The sequence below is a fragment of the Centroberyx gerrardi genome, chromosome 24 (genome assembly GCF_048128805.1).
Source record: "Centroberyx gerrardi isolate f3 chromosome 24, fCenGer3.hap1.cur.20231027, whole genome shotgun sequence".
Classification (NCBI taxonomy): Eukaryota; Metazoa; Chordata; class Actinopteri; order Beryciformes; family Berycidae; genus Centroberyx; species Centroberyx gerrardi.
Genome location: NC_136020.1, coordinates 16,249,572 through 16,267,993, shown reverse-complemented (window position 1 = coordinate 16,267,993; position 18,422 = coordinate 16,249,572). Strand labels below are relative to the sequence as shown.

The window sequence follows — 18,422 nt, the reverse complement described above, 5'->3', positions numbered from 1 at the left end:
TGTATATGTTCAGTGAGTTTTGTGACACTTGAAACATGTTTAAACCCCAGTGTATCATTTCAAAAATACATGGGTGTCAGTGAGACAAATAAAATGGGTTTATATTTGACAGGCATAATATTCAAAGTGATAATATATACTAAGATTGAACTGCATTGCGTAACTTAGATGAACTATGAATGAACCAAAATTATGTGTACGTAAAAAAGGAGAGGCACATAGTGATATCATATTGTTGTCTTTTTTTATTTTTTGATTTGCTACAAAAAAACAGTCCCAGCAATATTTTGTATGACCTGATAAAAAAAAAAAAAAACTACTACAGTTAAGTATAAAATGAAATATACCAAAACTACCCAATGCTACCCAGAAAAAAAATAGGCAATAGTATAAAATGAATGTCATGAAGTCTACAGCTAAAGTGTAAGAAAAAAAAAAGTTAGAAAAGGTTACGTAAAAAGAAGGCAACCTAAAGTATCCACCACAAAATGTGCCACTTTTACCACAATCAATTTGCACATCTTTCCTTGAATATAAAGTAATGCAAATACTTTACAATAAGTTAACGCAGGCACATCTCCCTAAAACTACAGCAAAACCAAGTAACAGTCAAATGTATTACATAAAAATACCTTTTACAGTTTTTTTTGCAATAATTTCACACATCACACAGAAATGAATCGGTAAAAACAACTTCTGGGTAGCAACATTTTTGGTTTCTTGAGAACAATGCACGTTCCGTCTCCACAACATCAGACTTCCTGTATGAGCATCAGAGACTTACATATATATTCAATCATATAAATATGTATGAACAAAAATATACTAAAACTATTTTTTGATTACAAAAAGGATTAATGCCAAATGGAAGCTTATGCTTATAAACTTCAATAACTTAAAAAAAAAAATTAAATGAAAAAGGGAATACTTTCATACTTTTCAGAAACATGACATTTTAGCCCTAATCTTTAATGCTAAGGCTTTTACACGTTCTTTTTTTTTTTCTTCTTGATCACACAGCACTGGCAAAAGACCACACCTTAGTGCTAACAATTCATCAAAGTATAAATACTAAGAAAAGTCTTGTACAGTACCCATTTTGTCAAAACTACAAAATAAGTTAGTGTCAGGCAATTGTACAGAATATTTACAGTCTGTTAAATACAAAGGAAGGTGTTCTTAAGTGGAGATGACTTAAGTATGTGAGAGTGACCCGACGTAAAAAGGAGGCTTTGGCTATGGCTGATTCAACCGACCGCACAATTGAACAGCAGGACACGAACGACTTTGTCCACCCGCCACTGTAGCTGACTCATCCCAGAATTCACCGGCTACTTTAACTCATTTAAAATTTTTAAATATGACAGAATAAGACCTCCAAATCCTGGTTGGCTGCTTGCCAAAGTGGCTAGTAGAGTGGAGAAACTTACCAGCCACAGCCAAAATTTACCAGCATTTGGCTGATGGCTGGTGTTAATTTCTCACCCTACTAGTGAGTGATAACACCGCAAACCTCACAGATATAGTCAAGCACAAGTAACCCAAATATATGAAATTAATACATAGCATTTTGCCTGGAATTAGATGAATGGAAATGACAGTCATGGTGGGGGGGCGGAGGAGGGAGTGGTAAGATACAGCAGGAGCTGTAAGGAAGAGGGGAGCAGTCTTTCGGCACAGTTAGAAGAATGGAGATGGAGAGGAGAGATGGGCACATTCATTTAAGCAGCAGCCGTTTCAGATCGGCAAATGATAGGAGTGTGTACGAGAAGGAATGGAAGAGGAGAGGCACCGCCTGTTACAGCAGGTGCCCAGTAAACATTTGAGTCTTCTGCAGAGACAGAGCGGGAAGAAGGTAGTTGGTACAGGAGAGGTACGAGTCTATGCGAGTCTGTGTGTGTGTGTGTGTGTGTGTGTGTGTGTGTGAGTGAGCGAGTGTCATCAGTCCACATCACTGAGGTCACTGACTGGCTCGTCCTGCACTATGCTCAGGTGGTTCATGGCACGGTTGAAGGCAATCTGGACAGCCTTGCGGATGCTGGATGTTCGCCCCTCCATCATCTTGATCTTGTCGATGGTCTTGTCCATCCCCAGAGGAACCATCTTGGATCTAGGAAGCCACTGCCTGGTGGGGGGGAATGGCATCGATAATAAGTCATAGCAATAGCAGTCGGAGCAGCAGACTTAATAGCAGTAGTAGTAACACCAACACTGCTATTACTACTACTGCTACTGTGACTATGATATTTGAGTCATCTGCAGAGACAGTGGGAAGCAGGTAGTTGGCATTAATAGTAGTAGTAGTAGTAAGAGTAGGAGGAAGAGTAGTACATGTTGTAGCAGCAGCAGTAGGAGAATTCTACCAATTCTAAACCTGGTAAATTGACCAATTTCAAACCAGAAAAACTTCCTATAACAAAAAACTTTCAAGTTTCATTTGTCACTGCAACATGTGGAATATTCTTTCATAGTGGTAGGTAAACAGTGTGATACAAACACTACCATCTTCACTGTTCAGTGCTGAAAAACATTTCACCGGTGATGGAGCCGGGGCGAAATTTTCAAAAAGCCTATGAAGCGAGAGCTATTTGTTGTCTCTCTCCAATTTATGTCATGCAGCCACAAGAGAATAATGATCGGTGAAAGCCAGGGTGACGGGTTTACCCTTGTAGAAGCCTCCATCGGCTTAAATCATTCCCACAGACTGCAGCACTCACCAGCTGCGCTTGTTGTCGAAGAAGAGGACGAGGTAGAGTTTCTCTTCGGCCTTGTACTGCATCTGCTCCCCAATGCGGAGCACATCCATAGGGGGCATGGGGATGGACACCCCGTTGTGCTGGCAGCCCACCCGCGGCATGTGGGGGTCTATGATCTGCACCGCAACAGAGGGGAGAGGGGAAGGAGTTACACGCATGCTCATGAATGTAAACGCATGCCTAAAGGTGCATGTGCACACATGAGCAAAGTTGTGGAATTACACACAAGGTTACCAGCACACAAACGCACTCTAACATGCATTAACACACACACAAGCATATATGCATGTGTGTACATATACACACACACTACCGGCTTGTGGTAATAAGAAATACCATTTGTCCTTTCAAGCTAAGGTCAAATTAAACTGGTTTATAATGAAAGGCTGCCACCTAGAGGAGAACCATGTGAAGGTCTTTCAAGCCAATTATATCTACAGAAGGAAAAAAAAAATCTAATCATTTTGGGAAGTGGGCGATCCATCTTTTTCCCCCAACTTGATACCTAGAAGAACAGTCGTAATAAAACAGTGGACTACTGCTTCAAAACCTGTGGGATAACTGTCATATCTAGGTTCCAATTGTATGAGTACACTTTTTTCCTGGAGAGATTCCAAAAGAAAGGCACTTTGGAGCAAAAAGACTGTCATTTTGTCACTGATTGTCATGCATTCATTACCACAAACGCACACTCACCAAGGCGGGGTAGGAAGGGTATCCACTACATTTGGCCCAAACTAGCTTTAGGGGTTCCAGCGCAACTGTTGCAGCACTAGCGGGCATCCAAATATTGCTGTTGCCAACCTCTATGGAAGCGGGAACAACACCAAACAAGTTATGAGCGGGTTTAGCACACACACACAGAAACACATTTCTAAAGCCATGCTTCAAGTGTAGGAGCACTAGCAATCAGGGCAGGAAATTAAGTTTTTCCTCCACGAGCCATAGTGAATGACAGAATTCAAAATTTATCAGCCACTTCTACCATTTAACTAGCCAAATATGAATTTTATATTACGGAAGAACCTCCAGATGCCGACTGGTTACGTGCCATAGTGCCTGGTAGAGTAGAAACACTCACCAGCCACTGCCAAAAATCCTGAATTCATCAGTTCATTTGGCTGGTAGCTGCTGTTAATTTCCATCCCTGCTTCTAATGTGTATATGAATACCAGGTGTCTGCAAACCTTGTTAATGCTACTGTTGGCATGAAATATAAGACCAACTTTGCACTTGAAATAAACAACAATGAAACAACACAAAAATGAAAGCAGCAAACCAAGAGGCCACAACATTTTTAATACCTCTACAACTGAAATCAAGTCTTAAAATTCTATATATAAATTGTATTCAAAATCTTTTAAAGCCTTGAGTTTAGATAATATAATCTAATACATTTTAAGACTTTCAGGACCTGCAGACACACAGGAATATAGGGATACACAACACCATTCTTTCACTGCAAATACTAATTCAGATTATTAGTATCGACTGATCAACTTTGAACAAATCCAATCCTTGAATTATATTAAACAATACAGACTTAGTTCATGAGTTTGGGCTCATGGACAAGACTGATTGTAATATAATCAATATTGTATTTTGATTTAAATTCAACAAGGGACATCAAGACAAAATCCTGTACATTTATTGTACTTACTGAATAAAGTGATTCTGATTCTGATATTCAGTCTGTAGACTCACCCACACACACATGCAGATTCTTCTGACACTCAATGCGAAATAACAGAAGCCAAACTTACCGGCGGCGATCCGAGCTGCTTTTGCAAAGTTCCCATTTTCGATGCAGGCGATTAGCTCGCTCTTGTCGTCCACAGTGTTCCTCCGGACCAAGGCGGGTTTCCCCTTCCCACATTTTGGAAGACTGAGAGTGGTGCTAGAAACAAAAGAGCACACATCCATACAATGGAGTCAACTTGGTGGCATGCAGAAATTTGTGCATCTGCAATTGATGTAGGCAAGGTCATGTTTAATGTTGTTTACATTAAACAACATAAGCTCAACTTGTTGTATGGTAAAAACTGTGGTCATAATATTGGCATAATCTGCACTGTCACCATCATCATTGCCATCATCACCATGTTCTCATCCTACAGTTAACTGAAAGTCAATGTTGATATGTTCCAAAAACGTTCTCAAAGATTTTGATTTTCAGATTCCTCTGTAACTCAAAATACTCATCCTTCTGTTGATGTTTACAAACAGCACGAATGCAAACAAATCATTCACTCACAGCGTTTTTATTCATGTTTAGCTGTCAGTCCATGTATCAAGAGCTCAGTTAAAAAATGCCCCCCCAAAAAGCTCCAACACCAGATTAGGCATTTATCTGCTAGATGCTGGGGATTACCTGGTGCTGCCTGGCAGGCTGCTACAAGAGGAGATGGACGACTCTGAGGCACAGCGTCTCCGTGGCTCCAGGGGTCTACTGGCTTCTAGCTCCTTCTCTTCCTCCTCCTCCAGGAAACCGTTGGACAGGCCTGACAGGAGAGGCGGCACAGTAGGAGGCAACAAATTCAAAACCAATCAGCAATATACTATACTAGAGATGCACCGATCCGACATCCAGTATTAGAATCGGACCGCATCGGCTACAGGTTGTTCAATCGACCTCCAATCCATTTAAGGAATTTGACATACAAAAAGCATTTGCCATACACAACCGCCTTCCATTGCTTATGCCAGTGCAGCACATGGTTTGGAATCTATCTGGAATTACTTTAAACTGGAGACCAAAAGCAGTAAAACAGCTAATTGTAATGTTTGCAATGCAAGTGCAGCAGCAGAGATTAATACTACAAATACAAATAGTTAAAACACCTGAACACCATTCGAGTACGAGTTCTCACAGACAGTAGCTCAGAAGAAGTCTGCAGCCAAGTAGCAAACATTAGAAGATGTACTGAAAAAATGAGATACATAACCTGTCTCTGTATCGGAGACAAAAAAAAAATATCGGGACATCCCTAGTACATACGATGCCACGCTAATGTACACATTATGGATAAAACCTAACCCTTAAATAAAAGCTGTATTTTTTGTGTATTGCTGTGTTTTAAGTGTCAACCTTCATGACTAGAGTTTATTAAACTTTCTAAAATAAATCCACATAAATATAAAAATCCTATTAAATGACATACAGTCCACTTCAACAATACTTTTGTTGTGGCAGGATATAAACTTTCAGGTCATCCTTCTCAGTTTTGTTGCTCACGCAGTTACTGCTCTTTAGTTTTGTCAGGTAGGATGTATGTGACTGTTTATTTTTCTCTGCACACTATTTACCTGTGTCAAGTCGTTTGACCGGGGACTCGCCCTCTCCTTCGCCCTCTGCCTCGCCCTCTCCTACTCCCTCTTCCTCGCTGTCCCTGCTGCCGCTGTGCCTCCTCTTCCTGCTGTGGAGTAGGGTCTCTAGCCTGGGTATGACCACCGACAGAAAGGACTTGGAGCCGAGCTGTGGGCCGTCTTCATCCTCCTCCCCCTCCACCCCCTCCTCCGCCTCTTTGCCTTCGCCTCCCTCTCCCTCTGCCTCCGCCCCTTCGTCTCCATCCTTCTGGGGCTTGTGGGGACTGCCGCTCTTCGACTTGCGGAAGAGCACGGCGGTCCGTCGGCTGACCGTGCCCGTGGGCTCGGCGAGAGTCGAGGTGGCCACCACGCTCACGTCTCCCTCCAACAAAGGATTCTGGGAGCTGCCGTGGGTGTGACCGTTGAGGCGCGGAGGGGAGGACAGCGGGTCATTTTTTTCCCCGTCGAACTTGACCCGCTTGCCGTGGGCCTTGTCGTTGCAGTCTGGGGCGGCGTCAATTGGTTTGAGGGTGGGAGGTTCGGCGTCTCCGTCCGAGTGGATGAGAGGAGGTATGGAGTCCGACGGTTCCAGTTTAGGAGGAAGAGACTTGTCTCCTGTGGGGGGAAAAAAATACAAAGCACACAGACAAAAGGTTAGAAGTTTGAATTTTGACTATACAGCCTTCATCAACTGAAATATTTTCATTGCGACTGCTGAGTTAATTATTCATTTCATGAGCATGCTGGCTATTTTCCAGTTATTGCCAAGTTTTTGATCCTTTTGCATCTCACTTTGTCTTTTTGGGGGGTTTTTGAGTGGAGCGCCTCCAGCCTCCATTTGTCATCTTCAAGATTTATCTTTTAATGTAATGTATTCTGTCTTTTTCATTGTTTTTTTTTTTTGGTACTGGATCAGCGATACACAAAAAAATATTTACAATCAAATGAAGATGTTTGACATCTTGTTTTGATGGCATGACAATAAAAAATATACATAAAAAGGAAAACAAATGTAAAAATGGAAAATATAACTGCAAATATGACCTATTACCTACAGTAATGCATTGCTACACCCACAGGTTGTCTCTGTATTTGTAAAAATGCCAACAGTGCACATTATCGTATGCCTTTAGGGTTTATCATACAAGTAAAACAAGGCAGTGATTAGCATAACACTGAGGTGCCTTCATAAATAAACATTGAGAGCAGAATGACTTTTTCTTTTCTTTCATTTTTGCATCAGCACATGATAATGCATTCTACACAAGTCTAAATGTGACTCAGCCAGAGAGCTGTGAGTGAATACTGAGGAAGCCACTGCAGTGACTCAGTATGATACTACTACTGTGATGTGACTACAATGTCTACAAGATTTAGCGATTTCAGTAGGAATTATTTTGTATATGTGCGGGGTTGTGGGTAATTTTGGTTCTGAGACTCAGGTTTGCTCCTTGGGCTCATTCAGGGATCAGTTACAGAACACTTTAGGATGCACTGATACACTTTTTCACTGCTGATAGAGCGCTAAACTTGAAATACCACCCAATACTGATCTGATCCATTTACTTTTACTGAACAATAACTAATTAGGCAATTAGTTTGGGGTCAGCTGACACAAAAGATGGAGATACAATCCATTTTCTTCAAAGTGCAGGTCGCGTTACTCTGCTTTCTGCTATACTACACACTGCTTTTGATATGATGTGTTTTGATGTATTGTTGCATCCCTATTTTCAACACCTACGCCTGTAAGAAGGGCAGACATCCAACTGCAGATCTGTCACCTCCTATTAATTATGGTTACTGTCTGGGTGCAAACTTCCATCTCCATCATGCAGAATAAAGCGTTCAGAATAGCTTTTGTGTCTATAGTATATATTTATGTACAATCTATCTAGCAGTTGTTTTTGTTGATTGCCCTTCCTCTGTCCTCTGATATTTCACCTACCACAGCTAACACTCCTCCTGAATAAAAATGAAACCATTCTTCTATGCTTGAAGCAAAAATACACATCTGCCATTTCTATGCTTGACAGTTCAAACAATATCTTTTTAACAGGAACAACTCGTTCCCAAAGCTAGAAACCAGTGAACTAAGACTTTAATCTATGATGCCATCAGGACACAAAACCAGCAGCTGTTCCACTGACAATGAATCATAGACAGATTTTAACAGCAATAAACATTATGAACCACAGTGTCCCTGGAAAATCTCCTTATGCATTAATAAATAATATTAATACTAATAATCCCATTTATAGTCATGGGCTTTATCTGTTGATGACATTATCAAAAAAGCTTTGACTCTCTTGTTTCTAGTTTTGGGAAAGAGGTGTTAATGTTCACATCTCTAGACTGAACTTTCCAAAATAAGCAAAATCTTCTGAACAGATTCTCCCTAAACAGCAGATGGATTATTCCCCTAAACAGAAACGGGGTAGGGCTTACATTGTTTATAGGTCATAGTTCAAACAGCCAAGTGGACTATACGTATATATCCCAGACACACTGGGAAGGGGTGATAGCATGTGACTTGCTTGCTCTGTGAGGCTAAGTTTGGTGTTAAGGTTAGGGGCTGATCCCTGATCCCTGATCTCTGACCAGAGTTTCGGGATACTGAGGAACATGTGATGCCTGTAAAAATCACAGCGCCTCCCTTTGACGAGCACAGCGTCAACAGCTTTGGAATGTTCAGTCAGAAAATTAAGATTCCTCGCTAGTAAAGCCAAACCAGATCCATACATACCCTCATCATCTGGGAAGTGTCCATTGGCTTTTACACTCTCCTCTTTAGCTTTACCCGATTCTGGGTGGGAGGAGGCAGAAGAAGAAGAGGAGGAGGAAGATGAGGAAGAGGTTGAGGAGGAGGAACAGTGGTGGTGGGAGGGCAGGACCCTCTTCAGGCTCATCTCACTGCGCACGTCGTTGATGGTCTTTTTGAGCAGCTTGACGCGTTTGCTGCGGGAGGGGCTGGACTTCATGGCACAGGTCAGGTCAAACTTCTCCAGTAGCTGCTGCAGCTGCTTGTCCGGAGACATATGCTCCCGATTGGCTGGCACCAGTAGGCGGTCCACTGGGGAATAAAATGAAACAATCAGAAGGAGATGAGTTGTTTTTGCTCAACATAGCTTTGGGATAATAACAACATCATGATACTCTATTGAGCCCCATAGGGATATTCTCTTTTCACTTGACCGCACTCTAGGCAGGTCAGGGTGCAGGGTCAGCTACAGGACAGCAGCCCTGGAGCAGGCTGGGAGTCGGTGTCTTGCTCAAAAACACTTTAGCAGGACGGACGCTTGCCGAAACAGGGAGAAACAGGGTCTGTCTACCCACGAGGCCACCCTGCCACCCTGGGATGTTACTGGATGACACCCTGTCGGCATACCACTGATCCGATTCTTTGAAATTGGCCAGTCATGAAACTACCCATATGATTACATCTATAGATACCACTTGATTACAACTACAGCTGAACAATTAATCGAAAAAGAAAAACAAAAACAAAAATCGCAATATGAACTGATGCAATTTTCAAATCGCAGAAGCTGCAATTAATTGTTTAAGAGAGAGAGAGGTCTGAACAAGGTATTTTAGAAATCCAGGTAATTTTTGGTCCATGAATCAAGTACAATATTGGTGAAAACTTTTCATCATGCTCAAACTCAGTAAATCCTGCACACTCACATCTATTTTTTCTCACTTTTCTTTTAACAATTTTAAAGTTCTAAAAAATTAATGACAAAAAATTATTTCATGATATGAGTCGCAGTTTAAATCACAATTGCAATATTCTGTCAAATAATCCCAATTCGATTTTTTGTCAATATCTTTCAGCCATAATTACAACTTGGTTATACTGATTCAGCAATAGCTGTCTCCATTTCCACACTGGCATTTGTCTTTGCTTCTGCCCTTACCGTCCTCCCAAGAAAACGGCGGCTGCGTTTTGATTTCGGGAGCGTCGGCCAGGTGCATGCCGCTGCCCACGTCAAAACCGATTCTCTCCACGTCACGCCGCGTCTTCCTGAGCAAAGCCCCGCCCTGGTCACGTAGGCGCACAGCCGCCCGGTGGAAATAGGTGTCCTTGGAGTTGTACTTCATGCAGTTGGCGACGATGAGGTTGAAGTCGTCTTCGAATTGCTCAAAGCTGCCGTAGCCCTGGGCGTCGAGGCGCTGCCGCATGGTGGAGAAGTCCATGGGGTGCTTGATGTGGTCAAGGTAGTCAGGCACCTACGGGAGACGATGAGAGATGACAGAGGGCTATACTTTATACAGATCCAGCTGAGTTATGAATGCTCATGCACATTAATATATATCCTCTTTGGTGCTGGCAGAAAACATGAAAAGACACTTTATCCAATATTTAAAAAAAAGTCAGAAGCTTCTCATTCATAATTTTTTTAATAGATGATCCAGTCTGTATAAGTGTTACCATTTTTCAACCAGGGAATCAAGTTACACAATCTATTAAAAAAAAGTACTGTGATAAGTTATTGTACCATCTATCATTTTGTGCCAGTAAGTGTGACACTTTTCATATAATTTAATTTACAAAGGCCCACCACAAACAAGGAGGCAGAGATGCTGACTTGTTTCAGATGGATTATTTAGATCTCTCATTATCTTTTAGTATTCTAGGTATGTTCTGACTATGATAAAATGAACTTTGCTTGTTATTTGTATGCTACTCTCCCTTCCATGCTCCTCTGGAGGGGAGAAAATGAGCAAGGGCGATTTGACTGTCAATTAGACCATATTACGCTGGACTCTCTCAAGCTGAAACATGCCAAAAGCCATCGCCCAACGTGGGGCTCGAACCCACGACCCTGAGATTAAGAGTCTCATGCTCTACCGACTGAGCTAGCCGGGCTTGGGAAAATGGGGGGCCCTGGCCCCTTTTTGCTGAAAGGTTGGGAAACTTACCCTTTCACATGTTTTATGTCAAACCGAGATCCTGTCATATTGTATAACAGTAAATATCAACAGACAGGAAATGACAGCATGAATCAAATCCAATTTCAAAGTTGGATAAATGCCCAGCATTATTTTGAAATGATCTACCAGACCAACATTGCAGCAAAATGTTGGCACTATGGAGGCAAGTGTTCCGACAGTTCACTGAAACCATCTTTATCCAGGCTTAGCATGCTGTAACTCTGAAAGTCCACTTTTTTTGTTAATGTATAAATCCCCCAGGAGCGTAATGGGGTCCAGAATGAAAAGCTACCGCCCAACGTGGGGCTCGAACCCACGACCCTGAGATTAAGAGTCTCATGCTCTACCGACTGAGCTAGCCGGGCTTGCAGCTCAGGACACACACCTCTGTTTACAGACGTCACAGTCTGCCTGTGAACGTTGTGAACCTTGCTTACTCTCAGGTTTCACATTCCACATACCAGGAAGTCATCATATTACTCAACACTGTCTACTCAGAAAGGATCAAAGCACTGAGTCTACAACTAGGTTACACACATTATGAACTTAACTCGTTCAAACAAGTGACATATGAATTCACATCACTGAAATACATGGGAATTTAAAATCAAAATGTAAAACATGAAATGTGCACGTTTTCCAAATCCCTTCACAAAGTTTAAATTGTGAATGGATTCTAAAATTCCAACAAATGCACACAATTAATGAAAAATAGTTCACTACTGCTGCATATTTTAATCATTTACACAATCCGTTTGGGTGCTTGAGGCCTGCAGAAAAAAAAAAACAGGTTCTACTGTAGAGTCAAGTGAAGTACAACCACACAACCAAAACCAAAGTATTCCTTAGAAAATCCCCAAATCGTGCACAAGAAATAAAACCATGTTTTGCAGCAGATTGTGTTCACAGTATTAGTATTCTTGCAAGGGAAGGTTGCAAGGTGCAAGGGTTAGTTTCAATGTTTGTGGTTTAAAAAAAACATTATGTTGTAGGGTCACACAAGTGCAATAACAGAACCTAAACTTAAAAATGTTCAAGTGTCTTTTTAAGTTCACCTCACTGACGTCAACAGGCTGGGTGAAGATCCTGGCCTGGTCTTTCTCCTGGAGCTGGTCCAGGAGGGCCCTGAGCAGAATACTGAAGGGAGTCAACTGCATCTCTAGCAGGGTCTGCTGCAGCTTCATCTACAACACAGGGAAGAGGAAAATCATTAGCAGATTATATTTGTATTCATTCAGCAGTATTGACCCTCATCTGTTGGAAAATTGCCCCCACTGCTGGTAAAATGCTAAGATGATGAAAATTCATGATCTAACCTCATAATTTACTGAAAATGGTCTTTTATCTTTCTATTTTTTTCTTGATGTGATTCTTTTAATGCAATGCATTTTGCATTTTGTATCTGCCTTCTATTGATGTAAAGCACTGGCTGCATGTTGTGTATAAAAGGTGCTATACAAATAAAGGTTATTATTATTATAATCAAATGTAGGACAATGTTGTTACAATTAGTTATGATGTAGAACAGGATAGTAAACTTTTAAATAACAACAGGTACTGATAAAAAGGAGGGGCATACCTGGGTTACAGAACCAAAATTACCCTCCCCAATTTCCATAAGAGCATTAGTCCATTTATCTAATCATCTAGCCCTCCATCCATTCATCCAGGGTGGACAATTAACACCAGCCACTAGTCGAATGCTGGTTTGGCTGTTGTTGACAACTTAGTCTTCTGCCAACTACCTACCAGCCAGTTCAGTATGTAAGCAACCACTTGTTGGGAGGTCTAAAAATCATTTTGACAAGTCCATCCATCCATCCATCCATCCCTACCTCTTCCCTCTTGAGCTTCTCCCTCTTGCGGATTAGCTCCAGCAGCAGCCTGGCTCTCTCCAGATCATGTCGGAGACGGTGCCATTCCTTCAACTGCTCCTTTAGAGCCCTGCTCTCCTCCTCACTCTGCCTCTGGAGACCCTGTATAGAACAGAACCGAATAGAACAATAACAGTAACAGCGGTGTAATAGGTGCATTTCTCTCTCTTTGGAGACATTCACTTTTCCATGCAATGAGATTATTACTTTGTTACAGCAATCAGAGCAACATTAACAAGTAATAAATTAGTATGTAAAAGTACAACATGCATGTTTGTCAAACTTATTTTTTTAACAGACTTGAGAAGAAAACAACAGTAGCAACAGTAGTGGAAACAAAAGTGAAGACTTAAAGCATAAACATGACAGTGAGAATGTACTGACTTCATGAAGAGTGTGCAAATGACTGGCTATATGTAAAAGTGCAGCATGCAGGCCTATGTAAAGTTCATCAAGCTTATTTTTTCAGCAGGCTGGAAAAGAAAATAACAGTAGTACAGAGGCAAAGTGAGGACTTTGTAGTAAAAGTAGTAAAAGCCAAAGTGAAGACTAAAAGTATACTAAGGAAAACAATGAGAATGCAGAGTGACTGCATGCACGTGTGTGATTGACTGACAGACTGACTAACCGGCTGTGCATTTTTCTGAGATTGCACGCTTGTCTGAAGGCGTCTGATCAGGGGAAGCCCATTCCTGGACTGCCTCTTCAGTGTCCAGTAATTCAAGACCAGCTCCACAAACGCCTTCTTCTTCTGGACTGAAACCTGATTCAGAATGGTTTGTAACCTGGGGGAGCCAGGAGAGAGATATTAGATGGATATAGCCAGGGAGGAAAACTAACTATGGTGCACTGGCCACAGCTGGCACATCCCAAAATTCACCCGCCGCTTTCACTATTTTACCTGCCAAGTAGATTTTTAGAATAGGACCTCAAACTGATGGCTGGTTACCTGTCAGTGTGGTTGTCAGAGTAGAGAAAATGACCAGCCACAGCCTAAATTTACCAGGATTTGACTGGTGTTAATTGCCCGCCCTGGATATAGAATAGATACAATCTATTTTGGGCCATAGGCTAGTCGATAGGCAAATTTCTTTTGAATATTTCATTGTCAAATTAATCATGATAATGACCATCAACACTGTTCCTTGGTCCCTGTAAGCTGCTTTCCAAAAGCATAATTCACTAGGCTCAGACACGGATTAAGCCTAGCACAAGACTAAGATTTCATTTTCAGCGGAGATCTCCATTTGTGTAAAAAAAAAATGTCTAGGACTAGGCTTAATCCATGACCGAGCAACCAGCCCTAAATCGTCCTGCTGCTTTGGCTGCATGGTTTACAAGACTGCCAAAAGAGATCACATGTAGTGTGAAGCTCAAGTACTCACAACATGGACCAGATGCACATAAGCAGATCTTTGGGGCTTCTGTTTGTAATGGCAAACACTGGCCTGTATCACATGCTCAAATCCTTCAACAGCCAATGTTTGTCCATCAACAGCCATGTGTCCTGTCAGTGTCCTTGAGAAAGACAGTGAAGCCCTCCATACCTCCTCACTCACTGCAAGTTGCTCTGGATAAGAGTATCAGTTAAATGCCTAAAATGTAAATGCAACTGAATGCGTCATCCCAACTATTCACGCTGATGCATATTAATAAGCAAATACTACACATAGCATCGTTATACATCTGATTCATAAATCTACCTGTGAGGGGGGAAATTAGGCACAGTAGCAGGCGTCGCAACTTCTTCTTCAGGTTCAGGCTCAGGCTTCTTACTCTTCTTCTTCTTCTGTTTTCCTTTCGACTTTCCTTTACCAGCTCCTCTCCCCTTGTCCACTTTCTTACATAGTCCGTTTTTGGGTTTGGCATCATCATAGATGGTGAGAGGCCTCCTGACGCAGCCGTTCGGCATGTGAGCGCCGCAGTAGGCCGTCTTCTTCACAGAGAAGGTGGGCTCTCCTGTTTCCGTTACCTCTTTGATTGGCTCCATCTTCATGAAGAGGCCCGCCTTTTGGGCACAGCTGACATGGAAGGCGGTGTAGCAGTTGGCCTTGTGGCACTGGATGCATGCCCCAACGCCTTTCTCCTTGCAGAGGTAGCAGGTGAGCTTCCAGCGGGCTGGAGGGATGTGGCTGACCCCGTCGATGGGTTCGATGAAGGTGGTGTTGGAGAAGCCGACCTCGGGAACCCACAGGGCGCACACCACATGACCCCAGCGGTCGTCGTCTGTCCTTTTCACCGCTCCACCTTTATTGGGACAAAGGATGCAGTTTGCGGGCTGGGTGGGCGACTGGAGGCAGTGTCGGCACAGCCACTGGCCCTCTGGGATGTAGGGCACGCCGTAACATTCCTGATGCACAGCCAAGTTGCACATATCACAGAACAGGATTGCGTTGCTGTTGTGGCACTCGCCGTCCATACAGATGCAGCAGACGGCGTCCTCATCAATGAGGGCCTGCTGCTCGCTGCCTCGACCCATGCTCTCCAAGTGAGACTCTTTCTCAAAGCGGTCCACCAGAAACTCAAAGACGTTGTGAGAGACCTGGCTGACCCCTTCGCTTCGCCGTTTCTCATTGACCAGGTCCAGCCAGGCATAATCTTCCTCGTCCATGTCATACTCCGTTTCCTCATCCAGCTCTTCCTCAGTCTTCTCCTTAAATTTATAAAAGGCAGCTGGCCGTTTGGGAACTGCTGGAAGGTTATATTCCACTGTACGGAACTTAGGCTCTGGAAGCTTCGGACCGGCATTACCACTGGCATGCTGTCCGCCTCCTTCTCCATGAGTAGTGATGCCCAGCGCCGCATTCCTCTTCTCCTGGTTGTTTTTTAGCCTGACTGACCTCAGGAGGACCTGCTGCTGAGGTTTCTCTGCATTCTCCTTATTGCTAGTACACTCCATCATCTCCTGCACCATGGGGTCATCGTCCGAGATCACGTCCAGCTTGTCGTAGATGCTGAGCCGATGGACGCGGCCATCGATCTCCATCTCCACCATGCGCTGCGCCTGGGCATAAGTCAAGATCTGCTTGTTGGGGGAAGGCTTGATGGGAGATGGCGGCCTCTGGGGCACCGGGGCCCGGTGGTGCCGAGCTTTCTTCCTCATCTTGAAGATCCGTGTTGCTGTGGAGACACAGGATGGAGAGAAACAGCCTGAGATTAGCATGCCTTTCATGGGGTAAAGTAAACAGAGCAAGCAGCATTTGAGCTGGATCAATCTTATCAGGGTGGCTGCCTTGCAGGGGGTTAGGAAAATAAAGACCATGATAAAAATAACAGCACTGCTGCGGTATTCTGTGTAACAATGCACACTTGTCCATTACTCAAATATGATAGACTCCCTATTTGTATAGCATAAAATGTGTCAAAAAAACATGCCAAGAGGACAATTAAGGGCAAAAGTCTATGTTGTGTTCAAAAGATAAGGGCAAGTTTCCCACAGCAACATGAGATAAGGCTGTCACAATAACATAAGATAACAAATGAATGACCTCTTTGTATAAAAATCTATGAATATGTATAGATAATGTGTTCCATTCTGAATTACTGGACCCTGGTCAGCTGACAATGAAACACTCCTTTTCTTACATTATTTAGTACAGGCTCCCCAAATTTACATCCATTTCCTCTGTGGCAAAACACCAGGAAAGTAAAACAAACGATGTGTGAATTGGATGCAAATTATTTTACTGCTAAGTTAGCTAATAAAGACAGCGAAAAGAAATTAATTTGGAAAGTTATACTTCCTCAAACTAGCTGTTGTACCGTTGGCTGTGATAGTGTTGCACTTCATGACTTTTTCTCAATGAGCTGAGGCATTTAAATACCCTGGGAGGCGGCCACACATGGCACTTCGAGTTTGACTGGGTCGGAGTTGGTACTTGCCCATTTGGTGCAGAGGTGCAGTTGTCTTTTCTCTAACTAATGTGTATAAGTGGCCAAGTTGCTAACAATAACATTAGCCACCTAGCTAGCAAGAGAAGCTAGCAGTAGCCACCCCCAACCCTAGCAAATGGCGTCAAACAAAACAAGAAGGGGTCTTAAAATAATTCAAACCGCTAGCTTCCTCAATGTGTACATGCACATTTTGCAGACACAATACAACCCTCATCGTACATGCATAAAGCACTGCATTGCAAATAACACCAAAGCACATACCTCGGATCTACGAACAGTTTTGCCAGTTGAAGACAGTAGCTAGCCAGCAGCCGTACAAAGCAATGGCGATACGGCCTGCTAAGCGGCTGTAATTCCGTACACAATGTTCTCATCCAACGGGCGATACTTGGGTCTTTTTCAATGATTAATAAAAGAAAAAGAAACCTATTCGATGCCTGGGAAGTTTCGGAATTAAGTTCTATCGTGAGCATACAATTATTTGCTTTGTGGACCATTCATGGGCTGGAGTCGCTCGTTTGCCACAGCCGACCAAAAGCTAAGCAAGTGGAGCAAAAGCAGCAGCAGTACGGCTCATCCCCCAACATAACAATGCGGTTCACCAGACAAGTCCCACCCGTACGCACACAACGCTACGTGTGACGCTGGAGGTCATGTTGGTTGTAGCTTGGTAGCTGGGGGAACATTTCACACAAAAGCCCATCTGTCACACTATCAATGCATTGCCTTTACCCCTGGTCCTTACTATACATCCCATGGCTCATGAAGCTCCAAACAAAGCGAACCGGGGCAATAGTAGCACCGTTTGCGTTAAAGCAGAGCCCTGCTTCTGTTTTGGTTCAGGGGGCGGAGGGTGTGTTTACTAATAAATGCATGACCATGACAAACAACACGGCTGAGTTTCAAATTTGTAAGACTATTCTCTGGAGCAATTGATTCAGCGTTCTCCATTGCAAACACAAAACACAGAATGACAACAAACCATTGCTATGCCCCACCCTGTTGACCAGTGTGCCCCTGAGAGGGTACCCTTCAGGTCAAGAAACCCCGTCGGTTTAAGCAGCGATAACAGGAAACCAACACCATTCATTGTAAACCACAAATCGAAAATCCGGTTATTGCCAAATCACACCATTGTTAACGAATGACCTCGAATGCAACAGCAATTATTTATTTATATTATATATTATTTATGTGTATTTATATTATAAAACAGACAGTTGCGGTCCTCGGTTCTAATTTAATTGGCGCAGTCACGTCCGAAGCAGACGTAAAATGCCAAATAAATACACGCCTTTGACCACATAGGCCAACTCTTAAAATGTAATTGTTAATTACACACATTTATGCGCTAACCGACAATCACCACTCACATCGGCGCTAACGTGTCGCTTAGCAACCACGTTGTTTAGCTACTGTTCAAGAACTACATCGTTTGGCGGAAGAACAGCGTTTAATTACTATTAATACGATACAACTGTTGTCAATTTAAAAGTAAAACATTCATTAAACATGTACTTTCTTTCTCTTTTAATACAATGGTTTATTACTTGATATATAAAAGCAATCAGTCACGAGAGGGTACGAATTAGTAAAATCACTGTAAAGCACGGAGTCGTATGGCTTACTGCTTCATTTTATTACCCCTTTCGCC

General features: G+C 42.7%; 1 protein-coding gene and 2 non-coding genes across 3 annotated transcripts; all 3 read right to left on the bottom strand.

The window, feature by feature from the left end:
- Positions 1-227: 227 nt before the first annotated feature.
- On the bottom strand, positions 228-17,169 carry brd1a (bromodomain containing 1a). Its single transcript, XM_078281905.1, has 13 exons — positions 17,030-17,169; positions 14,578-15,994; positions 13,503-13,659; positions 12,836-12,976; positions 12,056-12,184; positions 9,983-10,295; positions 8,809-9,135; positions 6,063-6,677; positions 5,128-5,257; positions 4,520-4,653; positions 3,453-3,562; positions 2,718-2,872; positions 228-2,125 (listed from the first exon to the last, which is right to left on the bottom strand). The coding sequence occupies exons 2-13, from the start codon at positions 15,975-15,977 to the stop codon at positions 1,942-1,944; spliced, it is 3,795 nt and encodes a 1,264-aa protein (XP_078138031.1). The 5' UTR covers positions 15,978-15,994; positions 17,030-17,169; the 3' UTR covers positions 228-1,941.
- Positions 10,863-10,935, bottom strand: trnak-cuu (transfer RNA lysine (anticodon CUU)). The gene has a single exon. It is a non-coding gene; the product is annotated as a tRNA-Lys (tRNA).
- trnak-cuu (transfer RNA lysine (anticodon CUU)) lies at positions 11,293-11,365 on the bottom strand. Its single transcript has one exon. It is a non-coding gene; the product is annotated as a tRNA-Lys (tRNA).
- Positions 17,170-18,422: the final 1,253 nt, after the last annotated feature.